The sequence below is a fragment of the Octopus bimaculoides genome, chromosome 28, assembly GCF_046866305.1.
Source record: "Octopus bimaculoides isolate indiv1 chromosome 28, ASM4686630v1, whole genome shotgun sequence".
Lineage (NCBI taxonomy): Eukaryota > Metazoa > Mollusca > Cephalopoda > Octopoda > Octopodidae > Octopus > Octopus bimaculoides.
The window spans coordinates 18,372,737-18,399,283 of record NC_142955.1 but is presented as its reverse complement, the minus strand read 5'-3'; the positions used below and the strand labels follow the sequence as shown (position 1 = coordinate 18,399,283).

At 41.1% G+C, this 26,547-nt stretch overlaps 1 protein-coding gene and 1 long non-coding RNA gene across 2 annotated transcripts in view; both read right to left on the bottom strand.

Annotated features, from left to right (window-relative positions):
• The window catches only part of LOC149130717 (uncharacterized), a 121,664-nt gene extending 114,984 nt beyond the window's left edge, over nt 1-6,680 (bottom strand). The window contains exon 1 of the long non-coding RNA XR_016238875.1: nt 6,530-6,680. This is a non-coding gene — a long non-coding RNA (uncharacterized LOC149130717). The remainder of the gene's footprint in view (nt 1-6,529) is intronic.
• A 3,335-nt stretch (nt 6,681-10,015) lies between these two features.
• Nucleotides 10,016-23,543, bottom strand: LOC106881876 (uncharacterized). Its single transcript, XM_014932394.3, has 3 exons — nt 22,381-23,543; nt 17,176-17,748; nt 10,016-10,952 (listed from the first exon to the last, which is right to left on the bottom strand). Exons 1-3 carry the CDS (start codon nt 23,108-23,110, stop codon nt 10,885-10,887), a joined length of 1,371 nt encoding a protein of 456 aa, XP_014787880.1. The 5' UTR covers nt 23,111-23,543; the 3' UTR covers nt 10,016-10,884.
• Nucleotides 23,544-26,547: the final 3,004 nt, after the last annotated feature.

Genomic DNA, 26,547 nt, shown 5'->3' with positions numbered 1-26,547 from the left:
CCTAATATTATTATTATTGCTATTATTATTATTATTATATATATATATATATATATATATATATATAAGGGCATCCAGCTGTAAAAACTCTGCCAAATCAGATTGGAGCCTGGTGTAGCCATCTGGTTTCACCAGTCCTCAGTCAAATCGTCCAACCCATGCTAGCATGGAAAGCGGACGTTAAACGACGATGATGATGATGACGAGGATATATATATGCCCAGGCTTATTTCTCATTTTTTTTAGGAGTGGGTAACCACAACAAGACACACACCAGGCATTCCATTCATTTCCCAGCTTAAAGAGGCGAGCCCCCCTGAGTCCCCCCGAGCCCCCCTTCTATTCTCAGGTCAAGGCATAGAATGCCAGGGCCCCGACAGCATATGCTGGTTTACCCCCACTGCATCATGCTGGTTCCTTACCCCTTTGAGCAAGGGTGGAAAGGGGGCGACTAGATGTGTTTGAGATGAGATGTTTGAGGGCTATGGTTGGTGTGGCATGGATGGACGGGATGAGGAATGAGAAGGTGTGAAGGCGAGCGGGAATGAGAAAGAAACTAACTACCAGAATGGACAGCTGAATGTTGAGGTGGTTTGGCCTGCATGGAGAGGATGGATGAGGAGTGAATGGTAAGGAGGGTGATGAAGGCTGAAGTGGTAGGCAGCAGAACCAGATGCAGACCTCAGTTTGTGTGGATGGATGGATGGAGTGAAGAAAGCTTTGGTGGTTCAAGGCGTTGGAGTGAGAGCAGCAAGAGAGTTTATAAATGATAGGAAAGCTTGGAGAGTTTGCAGACGGACGAGTGAATCTGATGCTTGATGTAAAGAAATGCTGATCACTGGTTGTGAAAGGAACATGTGGAAGACAAAGGATGAAATATGTTATGGAGACAATGGCAAATACCCTTCCTTACTTGTACAACTAATCGTTCTGTGGTTGAGCTGTTGTTTAACACTGGGCAAAAACCATTGTTTTCTTGCAGTTGTGGTTATCTAATCTGAAGTTAACCCTGAACCATCAGACCTCTAATCAAAGACATTCCGACCATGACTCTCCCACCATTTATCCTGTCATTTTGTATTGAACATAACATTATATTCAACATGGAGCCAAGGATGTGTCATTAAGTAGCTCACTCGACAACCACATGGTTATGGGCTCAGTCCCACTGCATAGCACTTTAGGCAAATGTCTTCCATGATAGCCTTAGGCTGATCAAAGCCTTGTGAGTGAACTTGGTAGAAAAACACTGTATGGAATTCCATACACATATATATATATATATATATATGATTATAAAATCTGGTAATTAGTCATATATTAATTAATATCGATTAATTATCAGGAGGTCAGCACATCTAAAGAATCAAAGAGATTCAGAAATATTATCTGCAATCTCAGGGGATTAAGGTACATTTTAAAAAATAACGTCGACCACTAACGTGGACAATTAATGCGCTAGAAATAGATCACATCTTGTGTCTATTAAGACCTAAAAAGTTCTCAACCTGAAATATAGCAGCATACCAAAAACGTGAGCGGGCAAGACATTTAAAATCACCTAAAAAGGCATTATTAAACAGGAACCAGTTTCGGATGTAACAAATTCTTACCATTTGTCTATTCCTCATCAGCCTGATTTGTAATGAACCGTAATCATCAGAATCGTATACAGAGTTGCCCACCGCCATGGGTGCGTGTGCATATGGTTCTGCTAATTACAGCTTAATGGTAAAATTCAAAAGTCTTCGTTTTGGCGCGCTAATTCCAGGAATATATCCGCAGAAAATATTTACTGCATCGTATATATTCAGTATGAGAACATGGGTAATAGGTAAAATATTACCATTAAGCTGTAATTAGCAGAACCATATGTATGCGCACCCATTGCGGTGGGCAACTCTGTATACGATTCTGATGATTGCGGTTACATTACAAATCAGGCTGATGAGGAATAGACAAATGGTAAGAATTTGTTAAATCCGAAACTGGTTCCTGTTTAATAATACTTTTTTAGGTGATTTTAAATGTCTTGCCCGCTCACGTTTTTGGTATGCTGCTATATTTCATGTTGAGAACAATTTAGGTCTTAATAGACACAAGATGTGATCTATTTCTAGCGCATTAATTGTCCACGTTAGTGGTCGACGTTATTTTTTAAAATATATATATATATATATATATATATGTAGCACAGGAGTGGCTGTGTGGTAAGTAGCTTGCTTCCCAACCACATGGTTTTCGGTTCAGTCCCACTGGGTGGCACCTTGGGCAAGTGTCTTCTACTATAGCCTCAGGCTGACCAAAGCCTTGTGAGTGGATTTGGTAGACAGAAACTAAAAGAAGCTTGTCGTATGTATATATATATATATATATATATATATATATATATAGACAAGCTTCTTTATATATATATAGATATATATATATATATATATACATATGTATGTATGTGTGTATGTATGTATGTGTGTGTGTGCATATATGTATGTATATGTGTGTGTATATGTTTGTGTGTCTTTGGTTGTCCCCCCCCCCCCAACATTGCTTGACAACCAATGCTGGTGCGTTTACACCTCTGTAACTTAGCAGTTCGGCAAAAGTGTCGGATAGAATAAGTACTAGGCTTACAAAGAATAAGACCCAGGGTCGATTTGCTCGACTAAAGGTGGTGCTCCAGACTGAAACAAGTAAAAGAATATATATATATAGTGCATAGGGTACAAAATATGAAGGTGATTTGGCTGCTATTTCTAGCAGATGAAGTCTTCTTTACTGGCTTGGCATTGATGGTGGTGATGGTGGTGGTGATAGTAATGGTGGTAGTGGAAGGGTGTAGGTGATGGTGGATGGTGTTGCTAAAGTTGAACCATTTAATTAAGTAAAGTTGCAGGTGAGAACAGGTACATTTAACCTAATGACTCAGAGAAATTATTTAGGGACACCATCAGCACACAGAGATAGCAGTAAAGTATATATACAGATTACTGCTAATTTGTATATATACAGATTAAATGGCAAGTACCAACCACATGGTTCCGGGTTCAGTCCCACTATGACACCTACTATAGCCTTGGGCTGACCAAAGTTGATTTCTTCAACTAAAGGTGGTGCCCCAGTATGACCACAGTCAAATGCCCTGAAAACAAGTAAAAGAATAAAAGAATATATATATATATATATATATGTGTACATATATTAGAAAAATATAAGGTATATATATATATATATATATGATGGGCTTCTTTCAATTTCTGTCTACCAGATCCACTCACAAGGCTTTAGTAGGCCCGAGGCCATAGTAGAAGACACTCGTCTGAGGTGCCATGCAGTGGGACTGAACCCAGAACCATGTGGTTGGGAAGCAAGCTTCTTACCACACAGCCACATATGTATAATTAGATACAGGGGTGGGGGTTAGGGTTGGGGGTTGGGGTGAAATAACGACCAGGACAGTACAGGTGTTGAGTACAGTCTAGTCCAGTCTGGTCCAAAAAGAAGTGGACATTGAAGGTGGTGGTGGTGGTGGCGGAGAGGGGGAAGGTAGAGTGGGAGGGAACGTACCGGAAGGTCACTCTGGTCAGCCGTCAGGACATTCAATTAAGTCCGATCATCGCAGTCGTCTTTAATTTATATATTCGTTTGTTTGCTGGGAAGCGTTTAAATGACAATGGCTATGGTACTCTGGGAAGGCGGTGGAATTTACTAGAAAAAAACAAACAAACATCAGTGTGGAACCACTTTGAGACGTGCATGTGTGTGTGTGTGTGTGTGTGTGTGTGTTTGAGCGCACATGTGTGTGTATCAAATCAACTGAAAAGTTATGTAACTGTCAAGTTGATTAAAATATATATGTAACGAGTGGCTGTGTGGTAAGTAGCTTGCTTACCAACCACATGGTTCCGGGTTCAGTCCCACTGCGTGGTATCTTGGCCAAGTGTCTTCAACTATAGCCTCGGGCCAACCAAAGCCTTGTGAGTAGATTTGGTAGATGGAAATTGAAAGAAGCCCGTCGTATATATGTATATATATGTGTGTGTGTATGTTTGTGTTTGTGTTTATCCCCCTAGCATTGCTTGACAACCGATGCTGGTGTGTTTATGTCCCCGTCACTCAGCGGTTCAGCAAAAAGAGACCGATAGAATAAGTACTAGGCTTTCAAAGAATAAGTCCCGGGGTCGATTTGCTCGACTAAAGGCGGTGCTCCAGCATGGCCGCAGTCAAATGACTGAAACAAGTAAAAGAGAGTAAAGAGAGTATCTTATCTATCTATCTTTCTATCAATGTACCTATCTATTTATGTGTCTATCTATTGATCTACCTATCTATCTGTCTATCTATCTATCTATCTGTCTATCTATCTGTCTATCTATCCATCTATCTATCTATCTATCTGTCTATCTATCTGTCTATCTATCCATCTATCTATCTGTCTATCTGTCTATCTATCTATCTATCTAATGCAGGATTAATTCAAAACGATATGAATAAATAAGCGTTACTTTAGACAGAGGAATCTGAATGCTAAAGGGTTAAGATAGGGACCACGTGAACCAATGAGGGAGCTTCTATGTAGTCACTTGACCTTACACAATGTAACAGCCAAATCTCCCCTCAGCAAACTCCCTACTCTCTTTAACGCCTTTAGCATGTATCAGGCTATATCAGCCCCAAATATTCTACCTGCTTTATGTTCATACTGACCAGATATGGGCACTCACACCTACCCTACAATGTCATTCTAAAAATAAACAATCACATTATGGAAATCCCAAAGCTATGAGATAATCCAGGATTAACTGAAAAGAATGGGAATAAAGAAGTATTAGATTTGACGGAATAATCTTAATTCTTAAAGGCTTTAACCAGTCATATCCACATCAAATATTCAACCTTATGTTCTGACCAGCTAGATCTGTCCTCTCACACCTATCCTACAATGTCAGCCTAAAACATAAACCATCCCATCATTGAAATCTCAAAGCCATGAGATAATCCAGGATTAATTCAAGATAACGTGAATAAATTAGCAACAAATGACAAACGAATCTGAAAACCAAAGGCTTAACGATGACAATGATGGTGATGGTGATGATGATGAAGGTAATAACGATAATTACAGACGTAACGAAGCTACTTCAGCCGGGCACTCCAGAGATAAAATATCGCAGGACATGTTGTTTCATGAGTAAAACAGACGAAACCCTTGAACCTCCTCAGTCTGTCTGTGCGTCAGCGAGTGGCTACGAGTTGGTTCGAGAAAGATCGGCCGTTTATCTTTTATCTCTTCGTTTGTTTTACAGTCATTGGACTATGGCCATGCTGGGGCAACGCCTTGGAGGGTCTTAGTTGAATAAATCGACCCCGCCCCCTACTTATGTTTTATTTCATGATGTCGTCTGGTACTTGTTCTATCACTTTTTCTTTGCTTATTTTAGTCAATCAGACTGCGGCCATGCTGGGGCACCACCATGAAGTCATACGAATCGACGCCGGTACATTTTTATTTTCTAGGCCTGGTATTTAATCTATTGGATCTCTTTTGTCAAACTGCTAAGTTACAGAGATGTAAACAAACCAGCACCGGTTGTCAAATAGAGGTGGTGCTGGTGGGGACAAACAGATGCAAAAATACACACATACACGCACACATATATACAACAAGCTTCTTTCAATTTCTGCCTACCAAATCCACTCACAAGGCTTTGGTCAGCTCAAGGCTATAGGGGGCTCCTATAAGGTTGTTATCCACCCCTGATTGGAACCCTCCCGTATGACACGTACGCATGCTCAGTGACTTGCTTTAACTTCCGCAGACGACTCACATACTGTACTGACCAGTTCGGCAAAGTTATTTCACTACATAGATATCCTGCAAACGTAGCTATTCGTCGTATTTGGCTTCAGAGATCGAGACTTGTGAGGAAAGACTTTGTTTACACTGCAAATAGCCAAATGTGTTCCCAGCATTTCGTCAATTTTAATGGACCCTCGAAAGATCACCCCTTGCCATCCGTTTTTCCAAACAAAGTATTTAAAATATCAGTAACTGCATGATCATATACGCAGTTAGTAGATGAGTGAAATGTCTCTTTGATTTATCTCCTCATTAACAGATTAGAACATGTTAAAATTCAAAAGGGGAAACAAATTCGAGTGGTGTACGTTGGGCTAAACACGAATGTTTAATCTAATAATTGTTGTGTTGATGTACAGGTATTTTTAATAAAGAATTTTGCATTCAAATAATAAATACATTGAAATTGTTGTTAATGTTCTGAATGAATGTGGGAATTTCGAGTAAGCCTAGCTATGATATGTTTCTTTATATATATATGTATTAATAAGGGTAGAAATTAATATTAATCAATTAGAACCAGTGGTCTAGCATATTAAAAAAATCCGAAGATTAAAATTATATCAGGCAATACTTCACCGAGAGCAGATATAAGCTTCTGCCTATTCCTGTCTGAAGTATCGTCCGATGAATTTACTTTGTTGACATTCTTCATCGACAAAATTTGTATACCTTTCAGTCAAGTCCGCCTTTCTTCCAGTAACATACTGTCCATATAATCTTAAATATTTCTTTAACTTAGGCACAGTAAGTACTTCGATAGCTGAATCATCGAAACAATAACAATAGCGTGGATAGTCTGCGAAAGTTTAATTGTCTACATGGAGCGCCGCCTAGCCAAGGGAGATAACCTACTTATAGGAAAGCCCTATATATATATATAATTTTTCATAGTAAACTATGTAATCGTTACCAATATATATATATATATATATATATATATATATATATATATATATATAAATGGAGTGTTGAAGATGTTTGTAAGCCACTCAAGAACACACAAAAAACCGTTAGCTTCACTTATTTACGTTTGTGTCAAAATATTTTCGTCGCTTTGAAACCATGACCTATTCAATGACGAAACTTGGCGCTGCATGAGAGAGTAACATTTATATATACATACATACATACATACATACAATTTTAATTTGTTCCATGACTGAGCTCGTCTTATGATTTACTCGTTTTACAAATCAATTTTCCCCATTGAAATTAACTAAAATATAAATTGAATCCGTTCCAGCCCCCACAAAAAACCACTCAAAAGCAATCTTTTATGGGTTTTAAAACAGAAAGGGTGTAGTTATAAGTAAAATGACAATTATAAAACAAGAGAATGCAAAAGAAATATGTAAACTGGTTTTATTAACTGAATTACCTTAAAGGTGGGACGATTTGTGTGCTCGTACGACAGATTTCCGGTCGTACTTCAAGACAAAAATTTGCACGAGTCTCGTCTCGTACAATGGGGCACTCGTCCTTCGGGGTCCTACTATATATATATATATATATATATATATATACACACACACAAACACATATGTATTACTTTCTACCAAGCGCTGTTTATCATTCTGTCTGTCTATTTCTTTATCTTTCTCCATCTATCTGTTTGTCTTGCCCTCTACCTATGTCCTACTTTCAATCTCTCTCTCTCCATATATATATATATATGCGTGTATATATATATTTATCTCTCTCTCTATATATATATTTATACAATCATGCACACATCTATTTCTCCCCGTTTCACTATTTATTTCCCCTACTCTCTTTATCTTCATCCATCAACACATTCATCTATCTATCTCTCTACTTATCTCCCTATCGATCTATCTCTCTGTCTTCCTCTCCACGCAAACACACTTAAATCACTCGTCATCCCCTCCAACCACACACCCCACGTGACAGCAGTCCTCTTTGATGTATTTATCTCTGTTCTTCTCTTCTTCTTTCCCCAGCCATCCCCCACCGGCGTCGGCGTCACCTCCACTCTACTTGTACCAAATACCCATCTTTATCTGACCCTACCACACCATCCACCGCTTTTCCGCCCCACTTCGACATCACCCACTTACGAGATAAACCACCCAACAAGCACAAACCAATCACAGCGATAAAGGAAAAAAAAAAAAAAAAACGAGACACCACCTCCGCCGCCATCAACGGCACAACCTACCTTCATGTCCACCGCCACCACGGGTAGGTCGTCTCTCCGCCGCCACTGTCATCATGGGATGGTCGTAAGCTTCATTCTTTCATAACCATTATACACTTGCTGCGTGGAGGCACAATGGCCCAGTGGTTAGGGCTTTGGACTCGCGGTTTCGATTCCCAGACTGGGCGTTGTGAGTGTTTATTGAGCGAAAACACCTAAAAGCCCCACGAGGCTCCGGCAGGGGATGGTGGCGAACCCTGCTGTACTCTTCCACCACAACTTTCTCTCACTTTTTCTTCCTGTTTCTGTTGTGCCTGTAATTCAAAGGGTCAGCCTTGTCACACTGTGTCACGCTGAATATCCCCGAGAACTACGTTAAAGGTACACGTGTCTGTGGAGTGCTCAGCCACTTGCACGTTAATTTCACGAGCAAGCTGTTCCGTTTATCGGATCAACTGGAACCCTTGACGTCGTAAGCGACGGAGTGCCAACACACACACACTTGCTGCAGTTATTAAGACTGCGGCCATGCCGGGGCACACAGCCTTGAAGAACTGTTTTTAATCTAACGGAATCGACCTAATAGTTTGTTTTGTACACGTGGCTGTGGAGTGCTCAGCCACTTGCACGTTAATTTCACGAGCAGGCTGTTCCGTTGATCGGATCAACTGGGACCCCTCGACGTCGTAAGCGACCGAGTTCCAACAACAGATGCTATTATTAAATTCATTCGTTAAATAGAAACAAATCCTGGAATTAAATGGTTTCGATTCACTGTCAGGTAACTTTTGGCCAACCCTGTATGTACATACATACAGAAATTGCTATTCAGCCCCCTAACTATAATTAATGATCAAAACAGCCCCATTGAATATTCTTTTCTACTCTAAGGATAAGGCATGAAATTTCTAAAAAGGGAGCCAGATCGACCTCAGCACGCAACTGGTATGTAATTTATCGACCCCAAAAGGATGAAAGGCAAAGTCAACCTTGGCACAATTCGAACTCAGAACGTAAAGACAGACGAAATACCCGTAAGCATTTCGGTCAGCTCACCACCTTGAATATTACAGGTCACATGACCTTGCTTAAAATTCCTCTCTCCCCCTTATAATTCTGTTCTTTTAATCCATAGCTCTACATTTGAAGTCTCCTCTTCTACTCTGCACATTCTGATTGAATCTTCCATGTACCTCCTTACAACAAATGCAAGCTTCCATCTAATTAAGATATCCTTCACCAGAAGAATAGCCTGTGCTATACACTTCTCTTGGATATTTACCACTTCTGAGGTTCCGATTACCTTGGAAGACACGTAGCCTGGATCTTATCTACACAATTCCTCATTAAAACTACTTTCTTTCCAGGTGAACTGACTTTTGATTCCTCAAAGATTCCCAAACCAGTGACAATTTCTCTTAAAAAATACCCACCTCAGAAAAGGGGTTTGTTTGTCCCCCAATGACATGATTACTACAATAGGGATAATGCTGCAGCCTTATGAACAGTGCAAAAGAGAGCAGCTGAATTTAGAAAGGTAACAGGGTCCTGGAGATGACCTCAAAGTCTGCATATCCTTTAACTGCCACCACTAACATCAACTATAAATGAAACAGCCAATGCTATCAGGATATCCGGTGAGAGAGTTGAGAATATTCTGCACAATGAACTTGATATAACAAAGGCTTCTGTTCCCGCTCAATGGGTGCCACATCTTTCCATGCTTCCAGAGGACAGACAGCATTTCAGCAAAGCAGGCTCTTTTGCAGTTGGATGTCCCCTCCTGTCACCAACCCTCCTTTTACTGGTTTCAGGGTGCCCACTGCCTTGAAAGAACCAACCCCAGTACTTACCTTTTAAAGCCTGGTGCCTATTCTATCAATCTCTTCTTCAGAACTGCTAAGTTATGCGAATGTAAACATACCGACACCAGCTGTGATGGGTGGGGGACAAGCAGACACAAAAGCAAAGAACAAAAAAACCACACGAAAACGTTGTTGAGTTAGGAAATAAATAAGTTTTATTTTTGTCAACAAATAATTAGTAGTATTACTAACAGCATCAACACCACAACATCACATTGCCTATGTGAAATCTCATCAGTTCCGTTGCCCGACCGAGACCGCATCTGTCCCCGCGGCTGTAGAACACACAGTTATCCGACAACTGCCCTGACTGTTTTATCCGCGCTCACCTCGCCTGAAGTCCTGCTACACAACACTGTTGCAGCAAACATCGCCCCTGCTCCGTCCGACCACAAAGGGAAAGGACCAACGGTTAACCACCTCACCGTGGAAGGACAGAGGGGCAGGCCTGAGAGCTCTAGGCCGAACCACAGTGGCTAGACTGGACCCGGACAGCCCTTCAAAAACCACCAGAAGCAGAATTGGAGGAAGACAAAAAAAAAAAGCTTCCAGCAAAATTCCCTGCCAAAACTCGGCGCCGTCATCACCATGCTAATGACCACCACCGCCTAAACAGAACATTGGGTGTGCATGTGTGTGCATTATTGCATATATAAATATATATATTATATTTACAAACTAGTGTTTAGTTTATGTTACAGGGTGTGTGTATATATGATATATATATATACTACATATATAAATATATGTAGCTTGTAGAGGCGGCTGTGTGCATAAATGCCCCCACCCCCAGGGACTGTTGGTGATGGAAACCACAAGGAAAAATCCTGAGCAAACAACAGCACTGGGGTGGGGGGGATGCTAGATTCCATTTCCGGGTCATATCCACCCCCCTCCCTCTGGCTCGAGGAAGGGGAGCAATGACCAGCAGTGCCGGAAGCAGCCATCCTAGTCCTGGGGTACTTCCAAGACATTGTATTTGAAGTCCTCTTCCGCCCCCATCACATGATCTCCACCACAGAACATTCTTCATCCTCATCTGTGTCTCGGTAAATCACAACTTTGGAATCTGCAATTACAAAGAAAAAGAAAAAAAATTAGTCACCAACAAGAGACAATTATGATAGGAAAATTATAACACTAATCATCAACAGTAATTAAACAAATTTCCAGGGCCTAAGTTTTTAAGACCCCCCCCCCCCACACCTCAAACTAGCCTTTATCACCATTAAGCCTCTCTATATCAAAATAAACAGCACATGACCTTGCATGTGGGGCCCAGTTAGAATTTTCTTCAGGCCAAGTACCCCATCCCTCTCAAAATGTCCCTGAATAAGGGTTGTTTAAAGATGTCGAACGATACACCCACGTTTCCAAAGGTGAATTATCCAAACCCCAAAGAATTACTCTCAACACAGGGCTATCCTCAACTGGTTGTGGTCAAACAACTTGCAAGCAATTCTGTGGTATTTGAGCAGAATATCGCTGTAGCTCATCTTTTATACCCAGACTTAGGATTATCATTATGGTAAGCCGGCAGAATCATTAGCTGACAAAATTGTCAGCATCTCAGACAAGATGTCCAGCTGTAAGAACCCCATTAACTCTCTCCACACAGTTCAGAGAGTACAACACCGCCATCTAATCTGTTATTAAAAACAATGACAGGATAATTATCTGGCACAGCTGAAGTGACCAGACATGCCGCCTCCTTAACCGTAGCAGACCAGCTTTAAGGTCCATTGCATATCCAATACCAGCCACTCCTTTCAGACTCTTAGACTTGGTCATTCACACTGCCACGAGTGCACACCCTTGTGTCACTTGAGGCTTACATCCCACTAAGACATACCTCCGCACCACCTCCCCGATGGCCAGCCTACTCGTTCCTATCCCTGCCACATACCACCTCTCATATAGCCACTCCCACTGTTAAGTGGGCCCTTGGTCATTTTTGCAAGACACCCAGTGAAGTAACCCTACTAGAACAGGTATCACATTGAAAAAGGAAAGGCACCCAGGGACACTCCAAAGTGGCTGCAATTAAGAATGGCCATGCAACCACAAAAAGGAAAGCATGTCAAAACACAGCAGCCTACATACACCAGAGCTGGCACACCCTGGGAAACCACCGGCATGGGGGAAAAGACGAACACGTACAGACAAAGCAACAGCCATGCATCACCCTCAATTTAATGTCCACCTTTCCACTAGGCCAAAAGTTTTGTGTCTAGATGCCCTCCCTGTTCCCAATCCTCACAGAATATTGGAAATAAAAAAAAAAAGCTTTTATGACAATCACACATTTACAACTGCCATCGATACATGACCAAAACAGACACAGGCTTCTTACAGTCTCTGCCTCTCTTATTAAATCTTTTGGTAACCCAGGTATTCAGCTAAGGTCAAGAGTTCAATTCCTGACAGCATCTGTCCAAATGAAAGTGGTTGCAGAGCAAACTCGTTCACCACAGAACCTGGGGCACCACCGAGAAAGGTTTTAAGACAAAGTAATTGCAGTAATTGGGGGACTAGGGGTTGTATTTCTACGAAATGCATTAACCATTTCTGTCAGTCACTTCAGCGAAAGTCCTCGAGTTACACAAGGACATAAACAAACCGATAGCCCAACAAGAAGACCCAACCCAAACCCACCCAACACAGCCAAATGACTACTCAGAAATTGCCGCCAAATACCCCATAAACATAGACGTCAGTCAGACTCCTGAATATCCTAGTGGTCAGTCACTGAAACGAGGCATGCTAGAGCATCCTAGTTTACAAACAACAAATAAGTTTTGGAATGTCCAATGTGAAAACTGCAGGACTAGGACAGAGCAGAGTAAACCAACAAGGACGGGACACACAAAAATGCAGTCCTAGGTACACTGTGACAATGAAAGAATAGCTGGAATATCTATCTATTCTTATAGGGGTTGCTGGATCAGACCGAACTAGGGTTATTAAACAAAAGACATTGCTGGAATGCAGGTCAGATCTGGGGACTGAAATTAGTCGTAATTGGAACGCCAATTGATGGGGGGGGGGGTCCGTCTACGAAGGAAGAAGCCAGAACCTATACACTATAAATGAAAAAAAATTGAGGTGGGATAGCCACGACTGGAGTATTGTGCTCCTCAGTCAGTCTGTGACGCTGAGGGTGAGGTGGAATCAAGGATGATAGATTGAATAGGGGGAGCGACAAGTCAACAGAAACGGAACTTAAATGGTGGAGCCAAGCAACAAACAAGGCCAAGTTTTTTTATCCCTCCTGCCGTCCTCGCCTCCCCCCATTCACCCAGCATCCGTCTATTGTTCTAAACAACCCTTACACTTCATGCAGGAAGCAAAGGGGTCACCAGTTTAGTAGTGTTGAACCCAGCCGGGGCTATACACAACGCCGACCGTCCCATTCACACTACAACGGAAATAAAACAATGAGAATAGAGAGAAAGGAAGAGAGTGACAAAAGAGGGATAGCACAGAGGCCGATAAGAAGTGATGGTTAAAGGATAAAGGGGAAAAAGACTGGTCAGGTCAAAGGCTAAGACAGCAGGGGTCAGAGTTGAAAAACGATATTTGTTGGCAAGCAACAGATGCGAGAGAGTCGTACGTTCACACATGCTACTTGTAAGTACAGGCCACACGAACGCAAAGAATGAAGAAGCCGCACGCACACAGAGAGGCCATGAGTCATACCACACCAATTTATAAGATATACTAGAAGATACCGTAAACCTAGCATACAATTGCACCATCACACACACACACACACACACAAGTTAGAGAGACTCGCAAACACACAAGACAAAACAAGATTATACACACACACAGATGAAATCTAATATTCTATATACTTAGTGTGTGTGTATATATATATATATATATAAAACAAGATAAAGCATGTATGTATATATATATATATATACACGGACGCTATAAAACATATGCCAATCACTAAATATCTCACACGTATAGACAGCAGTTATGGTGTAACGTCTGACATATATATAGACCACACACGCCATTCATATATATATATATATATATATATATATATATATATATATAAATACTTTTATATACGTATGCAGCTTGTACACGTACGTCGTGACGTTACCAACATTTGACATTAACACACACACACACACATTACTCTCTTGCACGCCCATATATGTGTGTATGCGTGCTTGTACGCGAAGATGTCGATACACACACACACAGAATTACATGCATACATACTCATATATATAAAACTGCCTGTATGTAGGTGTCTTTTGTACACCATATGTATAGCGAGGTCGGTTAGTAGGACGTAGAGGTATGTAATCTGAGGGTGGGGAAGACAGACTAGAATGGGAAGGCCACCAAGAGGAAATGAAAGAAAAGGCGAAGATATATAGGAGAGATAAGGACAGAGAGAAAGAGTGTAGAGAACAAGAAGGGGGAGGCTGAGTGAGAGATAGAGATATGAAAGAGAGGAGAAAGGGGTAAGAGAGAAGCGAAGAATATAAAGTGAAACTACGAGAAAGGTCAGAAGATGAGAGGGGGAAAGAGAGACGGAGAGAAAGAGAGTGTAGGAAAGCGAGTGAGAGAAAGGTATGAATGGTAAAGAGACGAAGAAGGAGAAGCAGTGAGACGTGTAGGAGAGGAGAGACAATGTAGGGAGAGAGAGGGTGGAAGAGACGGAGAGAAGAAGAGCCAATAGATCATGAGAGAGAGAGGGTGGAAGAGACGGAGAGAAGAAGAGCCAATAGATCATGAGAGAGGGAGTGAGAAGAGACTTCAGGCCATGGAAGACGGGAAACAAGAAATTAGAGAAAATTCGAGGAGACAAGACAACGAGACCAAGCAAAGAGTTAGAAGAGACGAGGAGGAAGAAAGGAACAAAGAAGCGAGAGGGAGAGAAGATGAGGGGGGGAACAAAGAGATAAGAGAGACGTGAGGGGTAAACAAAGATACAGAGTGAAAAAGAGAGATTAAGACAGAGAGAGATAAGATAAGTTATTCAGAGACGGGGTAAGTGAGATAAAGGGAAAGACTAGAGGGGGAGACATTAACGAGAAAGAAACGGCGAAAGAGAGAGAGAGAGAGAGACTAAGAATGTCGGCGACAACAAAGAGAAAATGCTGAACTGTGATTGGCTGATAATTTCCCGCCACAGGAGCTACCTAGAAGAGGCGGGAGATAGAGAGACACAGAGAAATCTATATCTACACAAATAAATTTACATAACTATACAATATATACATACACATGTACGTACACACACACATCTTAAGATATAAACTAATACACATTATATAGCGCAACACGTTCACACACTTAAACACGCACAAGCCCCCCCCCCATATATAGAGGCCTCTACATTGTCACACACACATCCAGACAAAAGATAACGCACTTTTCCTACACTGATTGGTAGAACCGAACACGCGCGCACTCGCATCCACGCAATTTTAATCACTACCAGTACACACGTACTCACACACTGGAGGACAATGTACTACACACGGAATTGTAGAAATAGGGCACGCTAAAGTGCACGTGTATATATATATATATATATACACACACACACACACACACACACATTAAATGCGTAGTAGTGTTAAAACGATACACGCCCACAAACACGAAACCCTTATGTGGTTGCTTCAAATGGAAGAAATAACAGCCAAGTCCCAAGTGCGTCTACACCAAACCGTTCTGATACAGAATAACAAGGATTCATCTTTGTACGACTTGCAAATTTAACCATTCATATAATAAAACACACTTGTATACACATATATATATACATGTACGCATGTATATACATACACACAAATGCGTGCAAGCGAGTACCTTTTAGGGGGTACCCATGAATAAGCAAGTCCCTTTCCAAGACAAATAACCATGCGATGAGGGGATATCTGGCTGTTATTTCTAGCTGGTTGAGTGACCAAAACCAATACGCCCACTAAGTTTTAAACGTTTTGACGATAAAGAAAAGACAATTATGTACACACATTTACACCCGTATTAAATAACACCCACCCCAACACTATAAGATAAGTGTATACCCATATATGTACCTAGGCACTATTAGCATACCCCCCCATCTACGCTTCATACACAAGTACGCAGTCACTAATGGCGTACATAAACACAAATTGCGTAGTAAGCAACTCGCACGTATATACACACAGTTAATAGATTGTGTATGTACAGTGACATTTAGCTAACTACAGAAAATATACTAGACACATGAGCACGCTGTGTGTGCGATTGACATACCATAATTACGCAGTTGCAAAACAGCATGCATGTATGTGAATACATATATATACATACACACACACTTATCTTTACCTACTCACGTCGCCAAGCACACAATATCCACAGTTGATTGCCGTCTACTGTACCTTTGTCCCCGAACTGAGCCCAAAACCTCGCGAACAGTCCAACCTAGGGAAAAACAAGTATACACTGCCTGATTTTGATTATAATAATCATGTCTATTCACCTGACCCATTGCCCAGGTTCTATACGTGGTCTACTCCACATAATATCAGTCTTCCGTGCTGGCATGGATGGATTGGACGGTTTTAACAGGATCCAACGAACCAGTGCGAACCGCATCAAGCCCCGATATATCTGCTTTGACACGATTATTTTATTATGGCTTGATATCCCCCTCCCCCTCAATGCCATCGACTTTGAAATGTACCGGATGCTCTTTGCATTGGCACCGGCACCAGTGAGGTTGCCAAGTAACTTGCAAGACAAAACAAATGAGACAAATATTTGCAAGTGTTTAACGGCAGGGAAGGCCAAGACTCAACGTTTCGGATTGTAGCCTTTCATCAAAACAAAAGAATGATTAAAGGTAGCCAGAAAAAAAGGTGCAAGAGTCAAGACGCCTTTAAAATTCGTGAAGAGAATCTGCATTATTTTAGCAAAACCTCTTAAGAGTCTTTCCCTGACTATAAGGATCACAAGCATGCATTAAATAAACAGCCAACGTACTTAGTGACGTAGGAAGCAAAAAAAAAAAAGCAAGCTTCGAGGTAATGAGGGCAAAAAATAGGGTCATATTTATGAAATTGCTTAAATATAGGAGAGAGCCCCATGACTTCACCAGCTGACCAAGTAATGACAAGACAAACCCCTATTTCTACTTAGGCACAAGCATCCAACATATACTCCAGTGTCCACCCTGACTCAACCAGGCAATCGTACCACAACTGCAGTTCCCCAAACATTTTCCTCACATAAAAAAAACACCCCTTAAAATAGGTTCTACTTACTTCCATGCAAGTCGTGCCATTCCGATGACAATTCCCGTAACTTAGCCTTCAGGAATTCGTTGTCCTTCTTCACCAATTCCATTCGAGCTTTCATCTGCTTCTCCTCCCGAAGAGCTCGTTCTATACACAGAAGAGCCTCGTCCACTATCCTTTTCTGAGATGCCTTCGGGTCATCCTTCACAGCATCGACAACAACTCGAAGCTCGCTTAAAAGCTCGCTCATCTGAGCCCGACGCCGCCTCTCCAACTCATTGTGGACAGCCTTTTCGCTATGAGACATACACTTGCGCCTCTTAGTCTTTTCACTGAGAAGTCTCTCGTCTGAGAACCGAGAATGCTTCGTACCCGAACCACCCATGGTCGTGGTCGCAGCCACCGACACAATGCTGCTGTTGTCGGATGAAGGTGATGGCGATGAAGATATCAATGAAAATGACGACGATGATGATAACGAAGATTGTGGAGATGGTGGTGTTATTGGCGGTGTTAGTGGCGCATTTGAGGTGGTGGACACCTCGACAAGGAGAGCTTGAGTAACTTTCGTTGCTCGGCGTAAAATCCCAGTTTGACGAGCTGCAATAGAAGAGGAGGTAAAACAAAAACGTTATTGCAGATTAATGTAAAGGACATTGCACGTAGAAACTTCATAAACGATAGGAATTTGGGAAAACCTGTCACTACAAGTCCCCCAAACACCATCGGAAACACAAAAAAGAAAACGTGCAAGCAAGTAAGTTTTGTTTTCCGGTCGGAGGCGGAGAAGAAGAGATTAAAAATGTTGATAATCACGACATCATTTTCCGTTATTTCATTAAAAAAAATCCCGGTGGATTGGGGCGATGGAGGAGGGTTACATTTTCTCATTCAAGAACAGTCACTTGTATCTTCTGTTCGTGTCAGTCCGACTGCGGCCAAACTGGAACGCCACTTTGAAGAACAGTACGCCAAGAGAATTTGCCCAAGTACTTAAATCATTCTAGCAGTCACTTTTGCAGGACTGCGACACTACGGGGACGTCAACATACCAACACCACACGTCAAGTGGTGGTGGAATATAGACACATACGATGAGCTTCTTTCGGTTTCCGTCTACCAAATCAACTCAGTTTTTGGTTGGCCCAGAGCTTAGTAGGCAAACTTGGTGAAGTTGCCATGCAGTGGGACTGAACCCGGAACCATGTGGCTGGGCAGAAAACTTCTCACGCCCTTGCCAACATATACATACATACAAACATATATATCACCCACAAAGAAAGATAGGGAGACAGGAAGATAGGAGAAACAGAGATACAGGAACCGGCTTCTAATGGAACTCGTTCCAACTTTTATTAATACTGTTCGAATAGAGAAAGCTTCGTAGATATAAAATTCCTTTAACTTTTTTACATGGGACCTGCCATCATCACAAAGTACAATATCATACACACATACACATTAAATTGTCCGTATACCCGATTGGTACCCCACTACGACTTTCCTTATATCATTCAGGAAAACGCATTTACCTATGGTTAAATGAAACTCTGCAGATTTACGTTTGAGGTGATTAGGTTAAGGTGGTTCGTTTTAAATAATGAAATTAATACGAGCAGCAATTCATTTAACTGAGACACAGCCCAAGGCAATGCTGTAGCTTGGCCGTAGTGCACAATTCAGTTAAAAGAAAATTCGGATTTTCCCACGAAATGTCGAGGGAAAGATAACGGGTGATAGGACACGAAACCGTAGCTATGCCATTTACAGTTCTACCAATTAATAGTCATACATTATATAAGGCAAGCATCGATTTCTTATCGATCTGCCCCAAACATGGGCGAACAAACTGGGACAAAGTGATTTTAAAGCAAAAAGAAGGCGTGTGTGGTGATGGAGGGACACAGCCAACACGTACAGACGGCTATTAAGAATTTCATTATATACACACACCACTACAAAACGACTAATATGAGGTGGTCTACGTGAGCTACCGAATACTGCGCAATTGAGTTGAGTGACCACTATTACTACTACTACTACAGCTATTAATGTTTAAAACAATAAGACCGGTCGCATAGACATGTGAATAAGTAACCGGCTGTGCATAGCCGACTGCAGTGTATGTATATATATAACTGGCTGCTTATGATGTGTGTGTATGGGTATTTAGCCGGCAGCGTGTGTGTGGATACGTAGCCGGCTGCGGATATGTAGATGCAGCTGTGTGTGTGTGTATGGATATTTGGCCGGCTGTGTGAATACGTTGCTAGTTTGTATGTGTGAAATACGTTGCTAGCTGTGTGTGAAATACGTTGCTAGCTGTGTATACGTTGCTAGCTGTGTGTATGCATGTATGTATACGTTGATCGCTGTGTGTATGTATGTGTACGTGTGAATACGTCGCTAGCTGGATATTTAGCCGGCTGTGTGTATATGCGTGGATACGAAGCTGAATGCTGTGTGTGTGTGTATATATACATATAATCTTTTTGTGTATATATATACATATAATCTTTATTCATATATAACCAGCTGTGGTACATGCCAGTATATAAAACCGGCTGCGTCATATGTTGAGCTGGCATGTAGCCGGATGTGGTACGTGTGTATGTTAGGCTGAATGACCGGCTTACATGTTTGAATGCACCGGATTAGACGTGTGTGTGTGTGTGTGTGTGAGAGAGAGAGGTTTCGAGAGGCTATACAAGTCTTCCACTTGTTTTAGTTAGTGGACAGCGGACACGTTGGAGCATCACCTTTAAAGAACTTTGATGGAACAAATCGACGCTAGTAGCTTTTTTTTTAAAACCTGGCACATTTATTTTATCGGTTTATGTATGTGGAACAAACCAAGACCAGTTGTCGAGCAATGGCGAGGGGCAAACAGACACTATATATATGGACATATGTGCATGTATGTGTATATATAATATATACATATACACAGATTCCGGTGTATGGGAGCATATTTGGACAGCTTTGTGTGCATACATTCATGTATATACTTATACACACACACGCATTCATAAATGTAAAGCCGCCTAAGCTAGTGTGTGTGTGTATATATATATATTTATTCACATGTATCTGTACGTTTCCTATTTACCAGTAATTTTTGATGGAAAGGTGGGGCCAGAAAAGGACGAAATGGCAAAGTCGACCCCGACGTTGTTAGAACTTAGAATGTAAAACAGCCGGAAGAAATGCTGTGAAGCATTTTTATCCGGCGAAGCAACGATTTTCCAGCCGCCGCCTTAGTGTATACATCCGTACATTGTGTGTGCGTGTATGTATATATATATATATATACATATCTCGGTATGTGTGCGTTTCGTCCCAGCTCAGTTAAGACAAGCCTTGCCTTTCACCGTCTCCTCTCTCCCTCCCTCTTTCCCACCGCCAACGCACACAGAAACCTTTATTTCCCGCCACAAAAACACCATTTCTTCCGGTCTTGTCTATTAAGTTGGCTTTTTTTTCTCCCCTCTTTCTTTCTTTTACAAGGAAACCGGGACACACAAGTGCCACCACCACCCTCCCCTAACATCACAACTATCATTCACTTCAACGTTGTAAGTGGTGGTAGAGACGGCGGAGATATATGATAATGGTATGAAATATAAAAAAATCCTGGTACCGACACAGCATTAAAAAAAGCCAAAAAACCCATATCACAAAATCACCCCCCCCACATCATAGAAGAGGGGGACGTCGGTGTTGGCGACAAAAGGAATGTTGCAGTGGGGGGAAAAAAGGGTAGTAGCAGTAATGATACAACTACTACCACCACCACATTCAGCAGATACTAGTAGTATTACCACTGCTACTACTACTATTACTACTACCATTAGTGGTGAATGGTAGCAGTGCTAATAACTGGGTGTTGGCGGGCAAGAAGACAGATTTAGCGCCATATGACGTCATCGGCCTTCTCACTCGCCGCAATTAGCACGAACAGAGAGAGAGACGAAGAGAAAAAAAATTTTTAAACCGGTAACAAGAATTTTATCATGACCAAGTACCCCAATTAGCGGTCAAAGTTCAAAAGGAAAGCGAGATAGAGAAAGAGGAGACCTAGGGCTGAATGTATAACGACCAGTCCAGAATATGTTTGAATCCGGGGGAGTCTACCCCCTTCCCGCACACATGTTACATAGATATGTATGGGAACTTAAAGGATTGGCCGGCGACAGCTATATAAATAAGCATGTCTACTTAAACAGATACATATACAGACATACACACACACACACACTATGGTACCGGAGTGAAAGAATAAATTTGAATCTTGACCCGAATTAACGGCAAAAAAAAAAAAGTGTAGTCGCCCGGTCTGTTAGAAATACTAGCAAGCAACACACCCTTATAAACGTATATCAGTCTAAATAAGGAAGACCAGACCACGTTAGGAAATACGAGACCCAGATATATAATAACCCTTTAGAAAAGCAATAAACCCAAAACGTTTTTCGAGGAAAAATCATTTGTAGACAAGAAAAGGTGGAGTAAAAATAAAGGCAGCTAATTACGGAAACTAGCGTTAATTAGCAGCTGTTACTCTAATTAGAAGAAATAAGAAGTTGTAATAAATTAAGTGTTTTAATTAAAGCCGGGCAACAAAAAGCTTGTACATTCTGCAGCATTTTTGCCAGATGGTTTGCTGAAACGCCGGTAAAATATTGTGTAATTGTATGCGCATATATATATATATATAAATGAGAAGGTAACGAAGTCTTAAACTTTGACTCAATAAATTACAAGTTTACAAATAATTTTTAAAGCTTACTTCAGAAATTTAAACCATTACCAAAGAAAAATACGTATGTTTAAGAGACATGTAGGCATACCTACAAATTAGTGCTCCACGATGGTTTCTTCATAAATGCATGTTTCTTCTAATGAAATTTTGCAGAGATATCGTTTCGGAAGCAATACATTATGGTAACTAACGAAATAGAAAACAAGTTAAACGAAGAAATCAGTGGTAAAGAAGCCAAATATGAAGACAACACCGGTTTAAACCCCCTTTTGGAGAAATATTTCCCTCCCCATATTCAACCAACATAATCGTTACCTACATTCTCGACAGCGGTATCTCTGCAAAATCTTTCACAAATATACATTTTTCAAAAAGTTACGAGGAATGCCAATCACTGAGGCACTAAAGTGGAGTTACGCCGGTTATTTGTAGTGAAACGTGTAATGCAAGTAATTCATGTAAAAGCTAACCTTTTCTCTTTTTAATCGTTTTCGGTGATATTAATTTTTCCTTTTCGTTAACCTTTTTGCTTTTCACATTCGCAGTCTTTCGGGGCCGACCCGGTTTGCCCTTGTGTTTTCGGTTACGAACGGCCTTTTTGGAGACGGAGGCGGTTTCTTGTTGCCGACGACGGCCGGCAGCACCGCCGGCTCCGCCGCTGCTTTGTTTCTTTTCAGTTTGATGATAGGGATGATCCTCCACTACAATCCGGGACACGGCGGGACTTGAACACACATTCACTTCGCCATCATCATCATCAACATCAACAGCTTGTATTTCTGTATCCATGACCTCGACGTGACCATAACTGGATTCGACCATGAACGAAGCCAAGTTCATCGACTCTTCGTCATGGCTAAACCTCGATGGGGACATCGAAGGCGAACCTGACGATTTGGGCGACGAGAAAGGGCTCGCACGAGGGGACCATAATTCGTCCTGGCTCAACAGTTCAGGGCATTTAGAAGGAAAGTTATCATCCGGCACTGTGTCTTCAGACATAATCCTTTTATTTCCCCAGTCGGGGATGTCGATTTCTGGCCATTCGGCCGGCTTCCACATAAATTTTGGCAGGTTTTCTTCCGACCAAATGATGGGATCTTGCGATAAGATGCTGATCGGATCATAGTAGTACATGTAATCGTCTGTATTGTTTATTTTACAGGGAGACAGTTCGAACAAGTCTTTGATCAATTCCATGGTTTAAATACGTAAATGTGTGCGAGTATAAGATAATTGTGTGGAGATAATTTTGTGTTGGGGTTCTCACAGATAAAAGGGCTAAATACGAGAAGAATACGGGTACACAGCAGAGGTAGGTAATTGTAGGGTAATTTTTTTAAAAAAATATTAAATTATTCGTATAAAGAAATTAATAAATTAATTATCTTCTTGCCCGTGTTTGCCGGGAAAATAATAATGTAAGTGCGTGGTACGAATATCTATGTGTGTGAGATGTACGAATTCCAGTTTAAAATTGAAGGCACAGAATCAGGAAATATTAACAGAGAATATGGTAAAATGGTATGGTTAATCTCCAGTTCAGTTAGAATCTTGCTTAGACTAGCGAGATAATTCACAAGACACCGTACACGGCACGTCCAACACAAACACCTGTGAGCGAAGAAATCACGACTTGCGCCAAATACACTGCAATATATAGGGGGAGGCGGAGTCAAGGAAGCTGTCAATCATCTCCTCCCTGGCCTTTCACAGTCTGTAGAAGAGGGTGTCGTAAACGTCATAACCTTCTCTCTTTCACTCCCTCTTACTCTCCCCCACTCTTTCTTTTTATATATTCACTCTTTCACTCTTTCACATTTCTCTTTCTTTCTTTTTTTAAAATGTTTTGTCTTTGTCTTCTCTGTCCCCTCTTTCTTTCTTTCTTTCATTTTGTCCCCTCTTTCTTTCTTTCTTTGTCTCTCTTTCTTTCTCTTTTTCTTTCTCTTTTTCTTTCTTTGTCTCTCTCTCTCTTTCTTTCTTTTTTCTATCCCTTCTTTCTTCCTTCCTCCCTTTCTTTCATTCTTTCTTTCTTTCTTCCTTTCTTTCTTTCTTTCTTTCATTCTATCCCTTCTTTCTTTCTTTCTTTCATTCTTCCTCTCTTTCTTTCTTTGTTTCTTTCTTTTCTTTCTTTCTTTTTTTCATTCATTCTATCCCTCTTTCCTTCTTTCCTTCTTTCTTTATTTCTTTCATTCTATCCCCTCTTTCTCTCTTTCTTTCATTCTATCCCCTCTTTCCTTCCTTTCTTTCCTTCTTTCTTCCTTTCTTTCTTTCCTTCACCACCCCATTCATCCATTGTCTACGCTGAACTATTGAGAAATCTGCAAGTTACTCAATCTGCAGATTACAAGTTCAGGTTTATACCTGTAATTATTGGGGGTCCTCAGATATGGTAACACACTGCCTAAATACTTACATGTGCAGATTTGCATGTCTTGTTTCATCTTTGTGTTCTCTGAGTGCAGGGGTATGTCTCGGTCCCCACCCCCGATGCCTTTTTTTAATTTCATTTTTGTTATGGTTTGGACTGGAGCATGTTGTGTGTTCGTTGTTCAAATATTTGGCGACTTGAAAGCATGAAAGGTGTTTTAGTTGTTCCATCATCATCATCGTCATCGTTTAACCTCTGCTTTCCATGCTGACCCATGTAGGACGGGTTAGACAGGGAGCTGGAAAGCTGCGGGGCTGTGCCGAGCTCCGGTGGCTATTTTGTCAAGGTATCTATGGCTGGATGCCCTCCCTAAGGCCAACAGAGTAGCACTGGGTGTTCATTTTCACACCACTGGCATTACCAGTCTATTTTGGAGCTCCTAGCTCTGGAATCGGAACACTTTCTGACAGACAGAGAAAGCATGCATGAGAGAGAAAGAGAGAGAGGGAGGGAGAGAGAAAGAGAGAGAGAGAGAGAGGGAGGCAGACAGACAGAAAGACAAATAGACAGACAGACAGACAGACAGACAGACAGACAGACACACGAGCGAGACAGACAGATAGACAGAAAGACAAAGCATACATGAGAGAAAGAGAGACAGACAGACAAATAGACAGGCAGACAGACAGCCAAAGCATACATGAGAGGAATAGAGAGAGAGAGAGAGAGAGAGAGTCCATGTGTGAGTGTGTGTGCATGTGTATGTATGTATGTATGTATGTATGTAAGTGCGTATGAGCGTGCATAGATGTATGGTGTGTATGTACAGGGTTCAAGACATACACACTTCACGTCTGGCTCTACAGCCTTTTGTTTGTTTATTTCACCATTTCGTTTTCCTGTCTTGTTTTCCGTCCGCCACTGCCCTCCACGAAGACAATTTAATTTGTGTTCGTGGGAAGAACCATTTCAACGATGCGTACTGCCTTAATTCTTCGAAACGCCGGAGTTTTAATGGTGGCAGCTGATGAAGGGGACGTTTCTATGTAGCCTGCTTGTTTGTTGCACCTTGTTTACCATTTTGTCCTTGTTCTTTTGCCACGTCATGTACCCAGTTATGTATCTATATGTACATGTAGATGAACGTATATACATACATGTACATATATATGCATATACTCATACATTGTTTATATATATATATTTGCGTGTGTGTGTGTGTGTGTGTGTGTGTGTGTGTGTGTATGGGCATATGAGTGGGTGTGTGAGTGCGTGTGTGTATTTTTCCTTGACTTTATACCGCCCGATATTCTTTTAAAATAAAAGAATGATAATATTTCGAGCGCACTTCCAAGTAAATAAGTGCTTAATAATTTATGCTATCGATCCAGAAATCATAAAAAGCAAATTTGACCTAGGCGTGATTTGAACTCGGAAATCACTCGGAACAACCGTCTCGTCACCCGCCGTTAAACAACATATTTTTAAAATACGTACCAAGGGAAATAACTTTGAAAGCAAGAGAAATTAAGTCACACATGATTTATTTCCCTTGTTCTCCGACTGTTTTTCACGCAGTTTGCTCTTTGCATGAATATAATTTATAATTTCTTAATCGTGAATCTTCTTCCCTTTCTGTGTTGAGGGGCAAATTAAAGACGGATTATCTTACGCCATATGACGCTAATCCAGGGTTTTTCAAACTTTTTGACTTGCGGACCCCTTTATATTTCAAGCTTTACCTTAGGGACTCGAAATTTATACATAAATATTTGCTTAAAATAACATATATTTTTGCATTTATTTATTTAACAGTATTTAACAAATAGGTTTATTGTCAATTAACAGATTTCGATTAAAAACCATATATAAAATCAAATTGCTCATAAAAAGCATTTGCTGTCTACGGACCCCCTGTGGTCCGCTGACCACAGTTTGAAAACCACTGCGCTAATCCTCTGCCTACGGTATATTCCAATGAAGGAACCTTGGATCTATGTTAGAAACTGACCCTTTCTCTATTGGTAAATTTCATTCCTGGGCCAGTGTCCTTAACTTAGCTCTCAGAATGAAACAAGTAAAAAGAATATTTGATAACAAGTTTCAAGCGTCGAACTTGCAGATTCGTTACCGGCGCCGGAAAAAAAAAAGAAGCGCAAAAACGGCATTTCTTCCGATTTTACATTCTGAGTTCAAATGCCGCTGGGATCGACTTTGTCTTTCGTCCTTTCAAGGTCGATAAAATAAGTACGAGTTGAATACTGGG

Excerpts from the sequence above, each read along its gene's own strand:
- LOC106881876 (XM_014932394.3), bottom strand. The coding sequence starts at position 23,110 with ATGGAATTGATCAAAGACTTGTTCGAACTGTCTCCCTGTAAAATAAAC. Across the intron at positions 17,749-22,380 it reads AACGATTAAAAAGAGAAAAG|CTCGTCAAACTGGGATTTTA; the intron begins GTTAGCTTTTAC and ends CTTCTATTGCAG. Across the intron at positions 10,953-17,175 it reads ATGGCACGACTTGCATGGAA|ATTCCAAAGTTGTGATTTAC; the intron begins GTAAGTAGAACC and ends TTGTAATTGCAG.